General features: G+C 49.3%; 7 protein-coding genes across 7 annotated transcripts; 3 read left to right on the plus strand and 4 right to left on the minus strand.

Moving 5' to 3' along the window:
* Positions 1 to 75: 75 nt before the first annotated feature.
* Positions 76 to 2,308, minus strand: A1O9_08584 (uncharacterized protein; the record flags this gene model as incomplete). The annotated part of the gene is made up of 3 exons (XM_013402969.1): positions 76 to 392; positions 512 to 641; positions 692 to 2,308. The coding sequence occupies 3 exons, from the start codon at positions 2,306 to 2,308 to the stop codon at positions 76 to 78; spliced, it is 2,064 nt and encodes a 687-aa protein (XP_013258423.1).
* Positions 2,309 to 3,369: 1,061 nt separating this feature from the next.
* Positions 3,370 to 5,378, plus strand: A1O9_08585 (uncharacterized protein; the record flags this gene model as incomplete). The annotated part of the gene is made up of 4 exons (XM_013402970.1): positions 3,370 to 4,029; positions 4,083 to 4,277; positions 4,347 to 5,065; positions 5,126 to 5,378. 4 exons carry the CDS (start codon positions 3,370 to 3,372, stop codon positions 5,376 to 5,378), a joined length of 1,827 nt encoding a protein of 608 aa, XP_013258424.1.
* Positions 5,379 to 6,562: 1,184 nt separating this feature from the next.
* On the minus strand, positions 6,563 to 7,590 carry A1O9_08586 (uncharacterized protein; the record flags this gene model as incomplete). The annotated part of the gene is made up of 2 exons (XM_013402971.1): positions 6,563 to 7,022; positions 7,073 to 7,590. 2 exons carry the CDS (start codon positions 7,588 to 7,590, stop codon positions 6,563 to 6,565), a joined length of 978 nt encoding a protein of 325 aa, XP_013258425.1.
* Positions 7,591 to 9,202: 1,612 nt separating this feature from the next.
* On the minus strand, positions 9,203 to 11,292 carry A1O9_08587 (uncharacterized protein; the record flags this gene model as incomplete). Its single annotated transcript, XM_013402972.1, has 2 exons — positions 9,203 to 9,666; positions 9,717 to 11,292. 2 exons carry the CDS (start codon positions 11,290 to 11,292, stop codon positions 9,203 to 9,205), a joined length of 2,040 nt encoding a protein of 679 aa, XP_013258426.1.
* A 1,836-nt stretch (positions 11,293 to 13,128) lies between these two features.
* Positions 13,129 to 13,707, plus strand: A1O9_08588 (uncharacterized protein; the record flags this gene model as incomplete). Its single annotated transcript, XM_013402973.1, has 3 exons — positions 13,129 to 13,255; positions 13,308 to 13,396; positions 13,474 to 13,707. 3 exons carry the CDS (start codon positions 13,129 to 13,131, stop codon positions 13,705 to 13,707), a joined length of 450 nt encoding a protein of 149 aa, XP_013258427.1.
* Positions 13,708 to 14,302: 595 nt separating this feature from the next.
* On the plus strand, positions 14,303 to 15,095 carry A1O9_08589 (NADH dehydrogenase (ubiquinone) Fe-S protein 4; the record flags this gene model as incomplete). The annotated part of the gene is made up of 2 exons (XM_013402974.1): positions 14,303 to 14,688; positions 14,786 to 15,095. The coding sequence occupies 2 exons, from the start codon at positions 14,303 to 14,305 to the stop codon at positions 15,093 to 15,095; spliced, it is 696 nt and encodes a 231-aa protein (XP_013258428.1).
* A 957-nt stretch (positions 15,096 to 16,052) lies between these two features.
* Positions 16,053 to 16,344, minus strand: A1O9_08590 (uncharacterized protein; the record flags this gene model as incomplete). Its single annotated transcript, XM_013402975.1, has 2 exons — positions 16,053 to 16,188; positions 16,259 to 16,344. 2 exons carry the CDS (start codon positions 16,342 to 16,344, stop codon positions 16,053 to 16,055), a joined length of 222 nt encoding a protein of 73 aa, XP_013258429.1.
* Between the last annotated feature and the right edge of the window lie 1,533 nt (positions 16,345 to 17,877).

Genomic DNA, 17,877 nt, shown 5'->3' on the forward strand with positions numbered 1-17,877 from the left:
TAGCTAGACAAAGTGCGGAATCGGACTTGCTTGGTGCCTGCCTACCCGTGCAACTAGCAGGACATTTCATGGGCCTCACGAAGTTAGATCACGGATTGTTCCAATAATGATATCCGAATCGAGAATTTCCGCAGGCCGGACGGCCAGGGAAAGCAGTGGCGATGGTATAGGGAGTGGGATATCGAAGCTGGGGACTGTAAATGGATCGAGGGTTATGGCATAGAACGTTGTGTCGTTGTAGTCATTCCCATGCTTGTAGGGTCGTGTTGAGCCATTTCGAATCTGATGGGGCTCGAGAAATGAGCCCATCTCTTTCAGTTGTCCCTTTCGGCTAATGAAGAGACCTTCGCCCATATCTAGAGCGTCGACGAGGTCCAAACCTTTTTCATTTTCTAGAATAGGTCAGCCACTTTTGGCTACTTGAACTCCACCCCAAGACGGATATCACAACATCCTATCTTTGGTTTTTGTTGAATGGGTTATCTTGGTGGATGACTCACTGGAATTTCACCAACCATCGCTACAAGAGGTACGGAGATCCCTTCTTGTACTGGAACGGCCGATAACAATCCCTTCAAGTACGCCGCCGCCGCCGCCGCCGCATACGGTTGCCACTCCTTATCCTTGTGCGAGTCTGCTCTCTGATCTCAACCTTGTGAGTCCACTTGATCAACTGGTCCAGGAGCTATACAGTAACATCGATCTTCTCCATTCTTATGTCAGTTTGCCGCCGATTAATAGACTGCTCAAACCAGATATTTCCATCGGGAATTTGGTGTCTGTCGTGGACAAAACACTCGAGAATTGTCCTTGCCTCATGCCAGGTCGTTATGTTCAAGTATTGTGCTTGATCGGCCAGCATATCATTAAACCATCCCAAAGAAGATTCCTTGGGTTCCTCGTTTTCGCTCCCTAATCTATCTCGTTGCTCATTTTGAGCACCCACAGAGAACATCCAAAGATACACTTGCGCATAGTGTGCACATTCTCTTGAGATTAAAGTCTCAATAGCGCTTTCCAGGTGTTTTCTTAATCGTGGCATGATCACGGGTGAGGTATCCCGTAAGTCTTTGCCGTCCATTTCTGCTTCGTGGATGCATTTGCGGAGAGTATGCAAAAGGGTGAGCGCAATGCAGGCCTCGGTAAGGCACTCTCCTGATGTCTTATTTTCATACTGTCCTTCCATGAGATCATGGTACAGGTTTAGTAGAACACACATATCGTTGAACGTTTCTGTTGCGATCCAAGAGTAGACTGCCAGACCGCGAGCCTTTTGTGCTGTATCCGTGACTGGTAATGGTGTCTCAGCAATCACTAGGCAAGCTCGTAGTCTTGTGAAAATTGTGCGAAGAATTGGATTGTCAATGCTTGGATGGACGTCTCGATAGCGGACATCAGTAATTTGCACTAGTGATGAAGCTGATGCCCAAAAATCGGTCAATCTTTTCATCATCTCGAAGTTGAGCGTTATCACTGGCCTTCCCAAAGTATTGGCAGCAAGCTCAGCGTAGCCAAACATCATCACAATAAGGTGCTGTATGATATTGGTATTATCTTTGAGCTTTTCAAGGAGGCCTATGAGGATGGGTCCATGAATTGAGGCAGCTTCTGAGTCTCTTCGTTTGCAGTCTGACTGGAAAAGCAGCATGATGTGTTGGATTGCCAGAGACAGATTGTTTTGATCTTCTCCAGGGTGACTCAGAAGATTTCCCCGAAGTAGTCGTAAGCTTGTCTGCCTTAGTTTCAGTTCAAGAAGAGATATATCATGCTCTTCCAATTGATATCCAAGTTTTGCTAAGAAGCCAATGTGGCCACTTAACCATGCCGCAGCCACTCCCTTATTGGCATTCTTAAATTGATTCAAATCGGCCGACACAGCAGATCCAGCGATTGAGAATTGCGCACGACTGAATGAAATGTCTTTGGAGACCCCAAAAGACAACCGCCTGACAAACGAAGGTATATAGAGATTTGGCAGAAGGACATCCCTCGCCAATGTAATGATGTGGTTGATTTCAGGGGTGATTTCTATTGGAAATGACTGGAACGGATCTGATGAGCCCGCAATACTCAAGCCCATCTTGCTTCTCTCGAGCAGATTCTCATACAATTCCGTAGAGGCAGGTAAAACATTGAGAGTCAGTGGTTGTATTGACTCCTCCCGCTGCTGCCTCGCCTTGCGTCGCTGATGTATGAGTCTCGCTGTGTGTGCCCGCACTCCGGATTTGATCAATTCTTTCTGCCTCACAGAACGGTTCGTTGTTAACGCGGGCAGGAACACAATATCCCGGGGGTTGTTGCTGCTCATTGTAGTGAGGATTCCTGAGATCCCAGACCTCGTAGCGAAGAATTTGTGATTGTCTGGTATTTTGAGGCTTGAGAAGAGGGTGAGTGAGGAATCACTGCTCGCAGGTTCCGTCGCTGGGACAGATAAATACGCCTAGTTTTCTATAACTTTGCAATCTCACGGCCGATATTCTCAAGTGCCTCTTCGTCCCCTCATATCTGCCATCAATCAAAAAGGAATAGCACGTTGATGAATGACAAACCATTTATGTACGTGGTTGCGCGTGCTCTCCGGCGGGGGCAAGGCTGACAGTAGCCTGATGAGTGTGAGGAGACTCTTAGCCCCATTAATTAAGTGCGTAGTCGGGCTTAGAGCTACTTTCCTCTCTCTTCTAGGGCAGCTGTTCTCGGTATCATACGCGCGAGAAGCAAGGTTTGTTGGCTGCCCTGTCCGCGGAAAAGAAGGGCTGTTAATTGCATGCGACGAAATTGCTGAACAAACGATCCCTCGACTCAAAAATGGCAATCGCCTGAAAGCCAGTTGTGTGGAAATCATCCGTGGTGGTTGTTCGCCTGCTGAATCATTTCATTCCGACCACCAGGGGTATGGCGGCCCATTTAGAGAGACCATGCTCTTGGAAGTTGGAGCCTAGCCATGACATTGAAATTTGTAAGGCCCCCATCCATGTCTTCCTAGTGGGCTGGAGTGACTGAGCGGATGACCAACACCTTAGGTAATTCTTGGCTTCAAAATCATGCTCAACGGATCCGGTCGACTTCCTGGCGAGACCGACATCTTCCTGCTTCGGGTAACGACACTAATGCAGAGAGATCCTAGTCAAATTTGGGCGAATCAGGAGGTGAGTTGTTGGGTGTACCTTTTATTGATTTCATGGTTAGTCATCAATCTCATGCCTTACCACTCTTCCTTTCGAACGAACGGAGACGCAGTAAAGAGAAGATAATGGAAAGGATGGGGAGCACAAGAGCGTATAAATGCCTCGGACATGCTCACATTACATCCATCACAAAAAAGCAAGGATCAAACCTGTGGCCACACTTTGTCAAGACATTGTTCACAATATGTCCATCATCCAAGAGGCTCCCCTGGGCCAACTCATCTACTGGATTTCCAAGGGCAAATTATTCGCTTACCCAGAGGATGAGCCCGGCTTTCGGATTCCTTGGGAGAGCGCAGAGACCACTGAAAAGGATGCTGACCTTGAAACCACACCCGAAGCTCCAGACGAATCGAGCTCTGCCAAAGAACAACCCCTCGACGAATCTGCTAAGCCCCCTATCCATTCGTACCCAACAGGAATTTCGAACGCTTCCACGATCCAATCTATAGAAGCCAATTCCGGCCTCGAAAAGACACAAACCACGTCCCGTTCGCTGACACGCGAGCAAACAGCGCCCTGGTCACCAGAACGATTCGAGATCGAGCAGTCCGAAAGCCTACAGCGGGAACAGAGCAGGGTCATCATGCCGCAGAAGACTCCAGATGAAATCGTTCTTGTAGACTGGTACACAACAGACGATCCAGCCAACCCTCAGAATTGGAACAGCTGGAAAAAAGCTTTCGTTGGCTTGCAGATATTCCTGTACACATTCGTTGTTTACTGTGCCAGCGCCATCTACACTCCTTCCCAAGAAGGAGTCATGAGACGATTCGGTGTGAGCTACGCCGAAGGAAGCATGGGGTTGAGTATATATGTCATCGGCTACGGTTTAGGCCCGATGGTAAAATTCTGCGCCTTCTAGCAAACGTCAACGATTACTAACCTGAGTCCAAGATCTTTTCTCCACTCTCTGAGATCCCCGTTGTTGGGCGAAACCTGCCGTATATCATAAGTTTTGGGCTCTTCGTTATTCTTTGCATTCCCACTGCATTAGCAGACAGCTACGCATCACTTCTAGTTCTTCGATTCCTAACGGGGTTCATGGGTAGTCCCGCGCTCGCCACAGGGGGAGCGACGATGCAAGATATGGTGAGTCTTCACTTTCATGGAGTCTAAGTCTCTCACATTTGAGACTTTTTTTACTTACCTTTCTGATAGTATGGTCTACTCAAGCTTCCCTACGCTCTGACCGCATGGGTTGCATCGGCGTTCTGTGCTCCCGCACTCGGACCTCTATTGTCGGGCTTTGCTGTTATGGCCAAGGGCTGGCGATGGAGTCTCTGGGAGGCCCTCTGGATGTCCGGGCCCGTCTTCATCTTCATGTTCATTTCAATGCCGGAAACATCCGCCGCGAATATCCTGCTCCGACGCGCTAAACGATTGCGCAAGCTGACAGGGCGCGACGATCTGAGAAGCCAGAGCGAGATCGACCAAGGCAACACCACCCTAGGAAAGATCATTGCAGACCAGATGATCAAGCCAGCTGAAATTTTCCTGCGCGACCCCGCCGTTTTCTTCACCAATGTATACACATCGCTCATATATGGCATTTACTACTCCTATTTCGAAGCATTCCCTCTCGTGTACATTGGGATCTATGGATTTAACATTGGACAGCTTGGAGTGGTCTTCGTCTGCATCATCGTCGGCTGCATAATTGGTAGTGCTATCTACTGTAGCTACGTCTATTTCTACCTCGAGCCCGATATCAGAAAGAATGGGCTTCGCCCTCAAGAACACCGCCTTGTCCCGGCACTGTTCGCCTCAATGCTGCTTCCAGCAGGCATGTTCTGGTTTGGCTGGACTTCTAGGGAATCCATCCACTGGATCGTTAGTATCATCGGCTTGACCATATTTGCAATTGGCGCCTTCATTTTGTAAGTGTCGCTCTTTCATTTACCACTATGAGCAAAAAGCTAATCTCTTCTTCATCTCAGACTACAATGCATCTTTATGTATCTGCCACTCACATACCCTCGTTACGCGGCGTCACTGTTTGCTGCAAACGATTTCTGCCGCTCAGCATTAGCCGCTGGCTCCATAATTTATGGTCATCCACTCTATGTCAATCTAGGCATTGGTCCAGGTATCAGCTTGCTAGCTGGCTTATTGTGTGGCGGAGTTGCCGGCATCTGGGCGCTTTGGTACTATGGTGCCGCTCTCAGAGCACGCAGTCGCTTTGCGATCTAGCAGATATCTCGGCAATGAAAAACACTGTCCACTTCCGGTCGGGTAGCATTGGGTCTGGAAATCAATCAAATTTGGTCTTGCTGCGGGACAGTATGGCCTAGTCATTTGAGAAAGGCGCATGAAGGGGAGTTGGCACTGATTTCAAGGGCGCGGGACGTCACTATACTTCCAGAGAACACCAAAAGGAGCATTCAACTTTTGGTCATTGCACCTGTAGGAACGTATTTTCTTTTAGCTGTATGTGGTTGGGTTGAGTGTATACTCCAGCGAGTACTTGACGTGGGCATAGGGAAAGGAATGGATCAGGCTCATAGAATTAAACATTGGTGATATGGAACAATGCCTTCGTTGTTGTTGGCTATGCATCCAATAAAGGGAGTATCGCCAGGGGCTTTATTACGTGTAATAATGCTATGTTTGTATATAGCCGGCCATGGTTGTCAACGGCGATCATGCGTTCATCGTTTTTGGGCTCTTTTACAAGTTCAATATAGACCGAGGGCTGACAGAGAGACAATACTCGGCAACGATAAAAGCAGATTCGATAGTTCTACTTCCATCCTTACACAATACAGATAGTCTACCTAAGCGTGGCTCGTAGAGACCTGGACAGGGGAATGATTTACCACAATGCCAGCAACTGGTGCGCAATGCCATATTTTTGGAAAGTAGAGAGCGGTCCATCCTTCACCCAATATCGCTTTGACAGTCTGTTAGATGAAGATTATCAGAATCCAGGCACTCAGACTAGATAGGAAGTCGAGACTAAGTTTCTGCTCAACCGCTAGTTAATGCTGCCTTGGTCCGCCCCACCATTATAACGCCGGGAACAACCGCCCACAAACTTTAGCTACTGTACAAGGTCTCTTTCTACTACACGACATGACTCATTCGTCGTCCAATTCTTCGCCCAGTTTCTCCCACCTCCTTTTCCTTTTGCAGTACAGCCCTTGCATGGGCATTCCAGTCCATGCTTTCATGGTACTGATTGTTGTTGCACAATCCCACCCTAGCCTTTAAGTATCATATCCTGTTTTTCCGGGGAACCGGCACCAATAGTAGTCATAGCCGAATGGAGCATCGATCAAGACACTGGAGGCTTTGTCAGATCCCTTAAGCTAGATGAGCGGCTTGTATAGTGGGACTCTGGTAGGAAAGGACGACGGTTTCTCTAGAGCATTTCTTCATTCGGACCGTGGACCGCCCGAACGTAGCGGATTTCGCCACTCTGTCACTCCTAGAACGGCCCTCGTGGAGAGAAAGCTCACAGAAGAAGCGCTATCGGGTCCATACTCTTCTTGGTCTCTTATCGCGCCTGCAAGGGTAACGTCACTGAATATGCTGCCATAAGACCTTGCCTCCCTTTGCCTCGGGGGAATATTACCTGAATTTGAGCTTTCTGCTGTCGTTTCAGTTGAAGAGGCAAATTCATGATCTCGTACGATCCCTTCTAAAATCACCTCAGCGGCAGGCATATGCTCCTGAGCGAATTCATGGACTTCCTGTCCAAAAGACTGGCTCAAAGACATGAAATGGGTTCGATTGCTTGCGATTGGGGCTCTGGCTGCTACTAACGCGTCTCGCTCCTTGACCACCTCTTTGTATCTACGTTTGAGGATTTTGGACCGTTGCTTCAATAGCATGCTATCAAAATATCAGCAGATTGGAACTGTCAAATTCTGGGTGACGCTCACAGCTCCTGAATCAGATATTCCGGCATTGGTTCCTTCCGTTCTTCCAACTCTTTGGCAATCTTTAGCTGGATGTTGACACTGAAAACTGTCAAGAGTACAGTAATATCCAACTTCGTGGTGTTGAGATTGACAATCAGCAACCTTGCATCTCGCTCGTCTCCAGTTACCCATCTAAAGCGTGCCAGACTTCGCTCAATCCATGGATACTCGTGATTCCCGACGACACTCAATATTTCGAATGTGCTTCGGATTTCCTGGATACTCGCCTTCAGCATCTTCCTCAGCCTTCTGACCGCTCTTGTCGCCTTCTTGTCCTTTGCCAGTGGAATGTTCCTTTCTTTCATTTCGCTGGCAGTCTTGCAGAACAAAGCCAGCGTGTCGGAGACATCCTCGACTAGGCTGCCAAAGCGCCGCGCCTCAGCGGGTGCTCTGCGAAAAGACTTGTAGTACTTCTTACCCATCTTGTGCAATTCTTGAGCGAGTGGTAAAACACCCGCAATGGCTAAGCCTATCTCCATTATTTCCAGCCGAGTGTACAATTTCAGACGAGAAAGCCAGCAGTCAGATGTCTTCAAGTTCCAGTGCAGCATTGTAGATAATGAGACAGTTGCAAGACGGTGACGAAGAGTACGATTGGCCTGTATCTATTAGCCTCAATGCATGGCCATCCGAGCCACATGCGAACAAGCGTTCACCGGTTGCTTGGAGTTCTTCGCATTGGCTGAAATGTATGGCGGCCGAAGCGAGATGCAAAAGTCAATTTCCAGAAACGAACGTATAAGATCCAAGCAAAGTCTTGGTTCGTACCATGAGTTCTTACGTCCCAGAATTATCACTCTCGTCTACCTAAACACTCGCCTGAGTGATAACCTCTCTTATATATAACCTTGGGCGGGGTAAAGACTGGAATGCTGAAGGGACTAGCTTCTCTCCCCACTTTTCGCTGATCCTGACGATTGAATTGCGCAGTCAGATGAGCTTTCTTTCCTTCGCGGCATCCCTTCATAGGTACTTAGAGTCTGACTGGCCCTTCGCTGGGTGCTTGTCAAATTTGATGGCCCAAAATACTAGATGCGAGCGCTGTTTTCAGAGGGGGCGGACATACCACAGGAGATCCTACCGTAGCGATACCTACGATTACACTGCCTATGCCAGCCTGTCCGCTATAGGCACGAAGTGATACGGTGCGAAAACCTCATTTATCTTCTATGGCTTAGTTACTAAGCCTCTTGGAGTTGGGTCTTCAGACTGTCTGTGATGATCTGTGGAGTGTTGATACTCGTTCCGCTACTCACACAATATGTGATTTCCATGTACTTTCTCTGTGTTCATCATATCGCGCCGTCAGATCGATGCGGCTCATGCGATCTCCCCCGTGGTGTTTGCTACATCTATGCTATATTCAGTCTAATTCCCGTGGTCTCTGCCATCGTTCCCATCACCGGTGTCGCCTGGAAATGATCCTGTCCCTATTCCAACAACCGCATAGCCATAGTGCGATCCGGAATAGTTGGTCGGACATCCGAGCAATATTTACTTTCCGGGAGCTCGGCATCATCGTGTTCTAGCACGTAACCTCAGCGCCGCAGGCTTTATGACAGACAAGAACATATCGTCGCACGGCTTTACTGGCTATTGTGCAAGGCCTGACCCGTCCTTCTTTCCAGATTTGGTCTGAGCTGAAGATGTATGACTAATCGGAGGTGTAAAGATGACGAAAGGACAGAATTGGCTCCACCAGAATCAATTTGTGGTGTGCCATTTGCAGATAAATAATAGTACGGGGTTCACTCCAGCGGGGCTAGTTTGGGGTGTCCTAGTAACCGAATGTGCCGGACTGGCTCTGGTGAAGTCGACCTAAGGTATACGAAATGACAGGAGTCTTGAATTGACGCTAATAGTATTGACTCTTGAAGGAATTTCAGTGTTAGTGAAATACCGCATACCTCAGGTAGATAAGTGCTTCTCACGCTCTGTCTTCCATTGGTCCACCACGCAATGATATTCTGACTCTAGTAGTAGTATGATGCTACTTAATCCTTTGATCTACAATATGGTGGATACTTTTCATTCAGTTTAATTCTTCTATTGAGGCTCCGTGAATTCCCGACTTGCCTCTGAACCTATCAATCAGACCGTAATCCACCGAGCCATCCAAGTATTGACAATCTCTTTGGCCTCATCTACCAAACCTAGCTCCAATAGCAATTGCGTGGTACCCCTCAATGCAGAATCTAGGGCAGAGAAGATCCAGGCATGGGTGTAACTAGTGTGCTCGCCAACAAAAATGGTGTTGAACTCGGTCTTATAGTAAGCAGGAAGATACAGCGGTTGGCTATCAAGCGTTGGCGAAGCCCAGGCGCCGGCAGTATGTTCATCGTTCTCCCAGCACTGCCTGTCATAGTTTCCAGTATATTGCTCGCTGGCTATCGAACCATGGACCTCAACCATGGCCCTCTGGACGAGCGCGATGTGATCCTCTTCAGAAAGAGCCGCCACGGACCGAGCTCCTGTGCCGGATTGATACGATGCGAGGATTACACCGGGTCCGGTGCCGTTGATATTGTATGCTGGATAACATACCGATCCAATGCCTGGAGTACTATCAGTAAAAGAATTCGACCATGGGCAAACAAGAACATACCAGGAATGTCAGTACTACCGCAACCACCAATGATCGGAGGGGAAAGATGCTCCCAGAAGCGTGTCTTATAATGCAATGCAACCTTACAACTCTGCTGGTAGTTCAGTGTGTTTATCGCTCTGGACAACAAGGATGAATAGCTCGGATTGCGCCACAGGCGGACTTTCGAGAAAGGAACAGCAACAACAGCATAGTCAAACTCTTCGACCTCGGGCAGTTGAGCAAAGGCATCTCCTCGCCATTTAACTCCAACCTTGTTCGTCTCTTCATTCCAAGTCAAGCCCACAACTTTCCGACCGAATGTTGTCTTATTCTGAACAAGTGGAGTGATTGCCCGCGGAAGGCTACTCAGACCTTTGTCAATTGTACGCCACGTTGTCGCGGCGAAGTAATTGTTGTCATAGATTTCTCCCCAAAGAGGGGAGTTGTCAGACCCAGCAAGGAAGTCGGTGAGGTTGGCATCTAAACCAAGCTGATATTTCAGATAAGCCGCCTCCGACCATCGAAAGAGGCCATCCTCAACGGCTTGCTTATGTGCTTTGTACACATTTTGTCCGGCTGCACGTAATTTATCGGCGGTCACATTAAGAAACTCCTCGAATGCTTGCTCTGCAGCGTCGGCGGCCTCCTCGTCGAAGTACTGTGGCGCTGGACCTGCCACTGACGAGTTTGCTCGGAGCTGGGCAGCGCTTGGGATGCGCCCATCAGGTAGTCGATACCCTCTGGAATTCGCAGGCACGTTCGGTGATGATTGAATCCAGGGAATGAATTTAACCTCAAGGGCAGAGTCATTTCCATTGAGCTTGTTAACGAAGCTGGCAAGTTCAAAGACGAGTTTGTGGTCTTGGATATCAAGAGTTTCATTCGTATCAGAGTAGCGGACTGACACAGGGAACCTCATTGGCCCCATCTCCTGATATTGATAATCCTCGGGCTTTGTGCCATTCAAGTATTTGGTGCGAATACGGCCTCCAATCCGTTGGGAGGACTCAATAATGTGCCAGTTTTCCACGCCAACCGACTGGAGCAAGAGAGCCGTGAAGGCTCCTGACATTCCCCCGCCGATGATGGCAATCTCCTTTGCCTTGGACTCAGCGACCATGGTCGTCGAGATCCCGGTCGATTCCATGAAGCTAACACCATCGAACCAGGGCCCTTCTGTGTCTGCCACTTCAGAGATCGTCTGCCGTTTGCGTCGGGGCCTGGAGACGGCAATTGGGGCAGAGCGGCCAACCAATGTCGAGCCTGAATAGGCATGCAGACAGCCATTGTGGATGACTTCGGCAGGAGTCACCCAGATAAAGCGATCTGGGAAGGCCTCTCGTTTGACAAATGTTTCGCCGACATGATGGTGTCGATTTTCAACCTCCTCCATATCACACCGGCCATAACTTATGGAGAGATGTCCTTCCCATGCTGCATCAGCGCACTCGACATGAATATTATGAACCGAATTCGATTCGACGTTGAATGGACCCTTGAATCGAACAATATCTGCGCCATTGGGAAGTGGACTTGCTGAGGCTATCCTGAGTAGGGACAAGCCTGCAACGACGAATGAAATCCCTGCTCTCATGGCTGAGGTCCGCGAATCTCACGGGTGAGTCGTCCCTGGAGCACTATTCTTCAAAGGCAATGCTCGATCAAAGAAGAAGATTTCCCCCAATACGGGGCGAAGACGGATCTTATGTACATCGCCTCTGCCTCCCGCCTTGAAGGTCCGCATCTTGCGAGGTTTTTCTCTAACTTACTGAGCTTCCTTTCGGTCCAGCATCTGGTGGGATAGTCCGCAATTGCAAAATCTGATAGTGATACCAGTTGAGCCGACACTCCGGTCTTTCATCGAATGGAAGCGCGCGATTGACAATGATAACTGGAAGCGAATTTTATGCAAATCAGTACCGTAAAGAGCAGCCTAATTCTGGAAATATGTGGTCTACGTTCCTTATCGCTGCCAAGCCGAAGAAATCCATCAAGCACCACCATCAGGTTGAGCCGGCCGCTGTTCAACGATGTTTCCCTTGACACCAACTATGCACAACAAGTTTGCCATCAGAAGTTCCTATCAGACTCCACCCCCGCAACCAACCTGTTGCATAGCCATTACCAAGCAAAGCGCCCTTCGACTCTCGGATGCGCCCTTGATGACTTCCAGGTTCTGTCCACAGATTTTAACCTCTGTGCCCTAGATCAATCTGCATCAAGGGTGCAATTTCATGCTACAGACGACGCACTCCATCAAGCAGCAAAGCCGGGATCATACAGGTTCCTAGTTTGACAGAAACTAGTCTATATCAGCAACGATGCACTCATTCCTAACACAAAGTAATGTCTCAATTGAGGTGATGGGTCTATGCGATTCCAGTTCCTTTCTTCGCCTCGTCGCTTCGAAAGCAACTTTTCCATGCCACCCCCCATAGCGACAGTGTACAGCCGCATGCTCAGTAATACCATTGATGTTGTTCTGCTTCGCACGTGGTTACCCCATATGCAAGACATATTATATACCTAGGCGTTCGATACCATGGAACCGGGTGATTCGGAGAAAAAGGGCTTGGCGTATTCCCGATAAATTCCTTTCTCTTTGCCGATTTGTTCTCTTAATTAGCTATCATCGCTGATAGACGAATCCGTGCCTTCGCAAGAAGTCGACTTGCCTAAATCGGCAACATTCAAGGTAGGTCAGGCATTTTAGCACCACCTCCACAGTCGTACCGCCGGTCCACTCATTCACCACACGAAAACTGGGACGCAAGTACTGTCTAGAACATGATTTCTAAGCTTGTCATAACACAGCCACGACCTTTCTCTCCACTAGTTGACTCACTCTTCAATATCTTGAAAAGGTTCCGAGGTAAGTTACCGGAGAAGTGCGCTTTCTCTCTCTTATCTATGACCCATCGCGGATGTGCATGCTTCACTTGGACGGATGTCCTCTGGCACCTTGGCGACTACACCATTGAAAGCAGGTGCTATGCAATATTGGTCAAGGAAGTGGCCTCACCATAACCAAAGCGAATGGCCTAATTGACCGACAAGGTGCCCGGTGCCTGGGGTTCCTGACCATCAGCTTGGCACACGATGCATTTTGCATCAGAAACACCAAAGTCTAGCGGAATCGCAAAGATAACGACTTCTTCTCAAGTAAACATGGCTGGTCATCGATTCTTAGACCCTGAGCATAGTTACATCGGAGAGTAATACAGCAGGCAGGATCCGAGAGGTAGGTCTACCAAGGCCTTGGACGACATCTCGAGGGCCGGCAAGCCTTGGTCTGCATTGAGCGTATAAAGGCAGTGATTTTCATGTTCATTTAGTCTTGTTTACTCGAGGTACGACAGCGAAATCCCATCGAAAGTTCTTCTTCAAACGGCCACATACTCCTAGCTTTCCGCGTTATTGCCAAGCCAACATGTTGTTCAAATATGCCATAGCGGCACTTGTCGCAATCATCGCCTGTGTGACTGGAGTTCCGGTTGAGAAGCGCCATGAGCTAAACGAGACTGTAACCTACCTCGGTTCACAGTCAAGTATCCTTTGTGGGGAACCCAGGCATTAACACATGTTGAGTTCTGCTAACAACATTCATAGCTGGAGGTGCTGCGGCCAAGGGCCTCGTCTACACAGCAGGAACGGTGCCCAATGCCACCGCCATTGGTACTGGCATTGCCAATGAAACTGTAAGCCGATGCTTCTCGGGCCCTCTGGCTTCATGAGGGTTTCAAACAATATGCTTACTGACTTATTTGAACCACAGCGCTCAGTAATCAACAAGCTTGCAGTGATCTTGGAGGAAGCCGGCACCTCTTGGGACTACGTACTCAAGACTACCGTATACTTGGCGAACATGTCTGACTATTCTGCAATGAACGAGGTTTACGGCGAGATGTTGCCCAACCCCAAGCCCGCCAGAACAGCTATACAAGTCGGCAGATTGCCTGGAAACTTCTCCATCGAGATTGAAGCCATAGCTGCTATTCCGTGGCATTAGAGGTCAAAACAACACGTTGGTGAATAGACGTACAGTGTATCATAGAGAATGTGATAGCTTTGGCGAACCCAAGAACACCATGTCTGGGAATATAGATTACTTATCCGCCACACGCTGAACAATTTACAATAGTAATCGGGAACCATGGAATCGAAAATTGCAAAATTCACAAGCTGCAGAGACTGTCTCCAACACTATGAGCACTAATACAAATGATTCAAAACCATAGTGATCGAGGCCATTTTTCATTGATTTCGCGAAGCTGTGCCATGCAGGGATTTGAGGAGAGGTGGAATACTGTCCCATCTGTATATTCATTGCATTTGTAGAATGGAAGCTGCTCATTCACATTATTCGCAGGTTGCAGCGTTGGAGGTCGTTGACAGAATTGGGTTAGAGAAACACTCGGAACACCTTCCCTAGTAGATAGCGTCAAGAGCGGCGGCAGTTTCTATCCGTATTTGGGCTGAGCGGCCCCCGAGCTTGGCATCCAGCAGCTGCAGCAGCAGTATCAACCCTAAACCGCAAGTGCGCCCGTCCGCAATTCGCTGCTCCTTGCTTGCCATCAACAAGAGCCTCAGATCAGATCACAACCATGTCGTACCTCCGCTCGCCGAACTCCCTGCGGCTCTGCAGAACCATCCCACAGATATCCCGCTCATCGACATCACGATGCCTCTCCAGGACGCCTGCCTGCCGCCTCGGCGAACCTGACCCAAAAGTCGTCCCCGACGTGGCAGCTATGCAAGCGACCGAGGACCAGGCGAGCCTCGTCGAGATCGCCCACAAGCCAGAGCCAGGAGCTGGAGTTGAGAGATACCACCAGGACCACCAGCCGGATTATACAGCGACCGTTGACCACGGAACGTCCACATATTCCCCCGTGCCCAAGCGGGTGTTGAACGGCAGCGAGCCCGGCGGCATGACGCCCGCGGCCGTACTCTCTGGCGCACCGGTGGATCTGCAGGCGAGAACAGTCAGGTATGAGAAATATCTTGGAGCTTCCTCGGCCTTGATCAGGCGAGACTCGAAGACGCATCGTGAGACCAAAGAGGGACTAACACCCGACAATCTCCAGAATCTATCAACCCACAAAACCTGCAACACAGTCTGGAACATGGGGCTCACACGCGTGGCGGATGGACTGGGACATACTGGGGAAGGGCCACAGATGGGAGAACCCCCTGATGGGATGGCAGTCATCGGCGGATGTCATGCAAGGCACCAGGGTGCAGTTCAAGTCCAAGGAAGAGGCTATCGCTTTCGCTGAGAAGCAAGGGTATGAGTGGTACGTGCAGGAGCCGCAGGCGCGGCGGTTTGTGCCGAAGGCCTATGCCAATATGTTCTTGCATGAGCCCGGCACGCTGAAGCATATCAAGACGAAGTAAGAGAGGGTTATGTGCATGTGAATGCTTTCGGAGACTGGGGTGAGACGTTGAGGCCCTCCAAGGCTGACAGTCAGTGCGAGGTTCTATGCGGAGGCAGCTTGTAGATGGAAGCGTAGACTGAAGAACACATGAAGTGGAGGATCTGCCATGCACGGTGGTACGCAGCGGATCCCAGGAGGATTTGTATATATGTCTTTTTAAAACCCACAAAAAGAAAAGAAACAAGACCATTACAACAGTAACATCCTTCGAGGGACCACGAAGAGAATAGCATCCTGGTCTTAGTCCGAAACGCAACATCCTCGTTCTTCCCAGCACGGTACGCGGTACGCTTACAGTGATATCTGTATGGCCAGGGTGAAATGTCTGTCAGACATTTTACCCTGGCCATGTGCCCGACTGAAGAGGAAGGACCATTCTCACATCCATCGTACTAGGCCGGGAGCTCCACAGAGGCAAGGGATTTACATGACATTCTGCAAAGGGGAAAATTGGCATTTCAGAGTCTCGGATATTGTAAAGGCCTTAAGAATCCAGGATGACCGAAGAAAATGCACAGCCAGATGTGGGGTTGAAACGCAGTGGGAGTGAAAAAAAACTTTCACTTTCCAATAGGATTGATTTCTCTAACTCAGGGTATCATTCTTCATTCCATCGTCACAAAAGACCGCTAACCAAGCGTCGCTCAAAAGGTGATGGTAGCATTAGCAGTAATAATAGTACAAGAATGTCAGCCGTCCCAGGTGATCTCTCGAGTCATAATGGTTGATCGAGGATCGGGAATCGACAGCACCAACAACGTGTGAAAAGTCTTTCTCTCGGTTTACAAAGAGAAGCATCACTTCATCTCCATCTCTTCCATCATTCCGAGGCCGCAAGGATCAGACGGGCCGACCCAACAGATCAGGCCCTGCAATGACGCCTGCGTCTCCAGCGCCGGTATCGCCGCTGAGGCGACTAGTAGTTATGCTTCGCGGCGTGCTTGTGGACGTCACCCTGGCGCTTGTGCGTGCCCTCGTTGACGGCGTCCTTCATGGCGTTGCCGGCCGCGCGCACGCGGGTCGATGTGCGGACGTTGGGGTCTTTGGCTATTCTGATGATACGTTAGATTTTCGATTCGAAGGGAGGGAGGGAGGGAGCGGTCGGGAAGATGGGAAACTCACTGTTTGTTGGTCTCCTTGCTGGCTTGATGGGCATGGCCTTGGGTCTTCTGGGAGATCCAGTTGCCGGCGTTTCTGATGGAGTTCATTTTGGAGGAGTGTATGTGGGGTGTTTGAGATATGGCTATTGGAGAGGTTGCTGTTGGATAAATGGATATTTTGCCTTTTTGGGTGGGAATGCTGGGTTGATTGTGGATAGAGAAGAGAAAGACGGGTCTTGGTGATGATCGAAGGCTGAATATATACCTTTATTGAGGACGTGGGAACTTGGTTCCGTCTTGCTGTCTCCTCCTACCTTTGGACCCTGGCCATGGAGTGGTTTCAAGGAAAGCACAAAGGCCATGGTGGCTTTCTCTCATTTCCATGGGATTCTGATGCCGCCCAATGCAACAACGATGTCATCTTGCATCCCCTACCTCAAGCTAAGCATAGCCCCCTTCTGAGCTTAATGGAAAAAGACATCAAGCCAGAAAAGGGTGTATTGGATTGTGTGGTGGTGAAACAACCAATCAAGCAGGAAGTGTGCATGGTGGCCTCTGGCAGCAAGGCTGGATGGTGTTCCAAAAACCGGTTTCAGAATCCTGATGGATGACCTCCCATGACACGATGACGGATGGGTGCCGTCAATGGCTCTGGTTGGTACAAGGTGAGATGTCGATCAATTGACAGTTAGGCTTAGTGCCGTGACGGACGCGACCATGGGGGTAAGTTCTCATCACGTGATATTCAATATCTTCTCAACTTTAGTCAACATCACGTGCGGCGAATACTTTTGCCGTAGAGGACGCTAGTAGGCCTGTTCTCTTGGCAAGGCGATGCCCATGACGTAGGCCACGGCGCCAGAAGTAGTCCCATACTAAATTAGGCAGCATGCTAATCCCACTAGCGCTAACCCTTAGTCCGAGAAACCTGTTAAATGGTTCTGTAGATCGGAAATTCCGATCTTGGAAGTAAAACAGCTTGTGCTTAGCGATGCCAAGCGATTGTAAAGCCGTGGTCTACTATATCGCTTCGACGCATCCGAACTAGCTCCGAGAGCTATTCGAACGCTATCCGAAGCGGACCTGAGAGTGCCCAGGCGCTAGTCTAGTGCGTACTTAGGATACTATATAATAGTCTGACGAGTCCCCCGGACCGTCTTAGGAATGACCATGTCCCCTTCCCATCACAAGCTATGGTTATGCGCCTGACAGCGGTGAGGGTGTGCCCAAACCACTTTAGGAATTCCCATTTCCATCTGTCATGACTGGCCGATTTCTCTGTTTCTACATTATTAGTATGGCAATCCTACACCGGTCTGGCCTGCACGAATCTCGGATGAGACTGAAAAGGATACCCGTGAAAGTCCTCAACATGTTGTTCGCAACTGTCGCCGCTGAGAATGTGCCATACACGCCTGAGAGTAATTATGCAATCCCCATATTGTGACCGTGGATCTACCCCAGCACGTAGCTATTGTTGTCCTGCAGCATTTGTCGCGTCTATTAGTTATGTTCTTCATCCACCATCGCTCGGGCGGCCGTCAGCTCTTTAGAAACAGCACAGACCCATTCCACTTGGTACCCTCAATCAATAGAGGAGGCGTTGTCCAAGAATTTAGCGGATTCAGACGGCGAGTTAGT

The sequence above is a fragment of the Exophiala aquamarina genome (assembly GCF_000709125.1).
Source record: "Exophiala aquamarina CBS 119918 chromosome Unknown aczIA-supercont1.7, whole genome shotgun sequence".
Lineage (NCBI taxonomy): Eukaryota > Fungi > Ascomycota > Eurotiomycetes > Chaetothyriales > Herpotrichiellaceae > Exophiala > Exophiala aquamarina.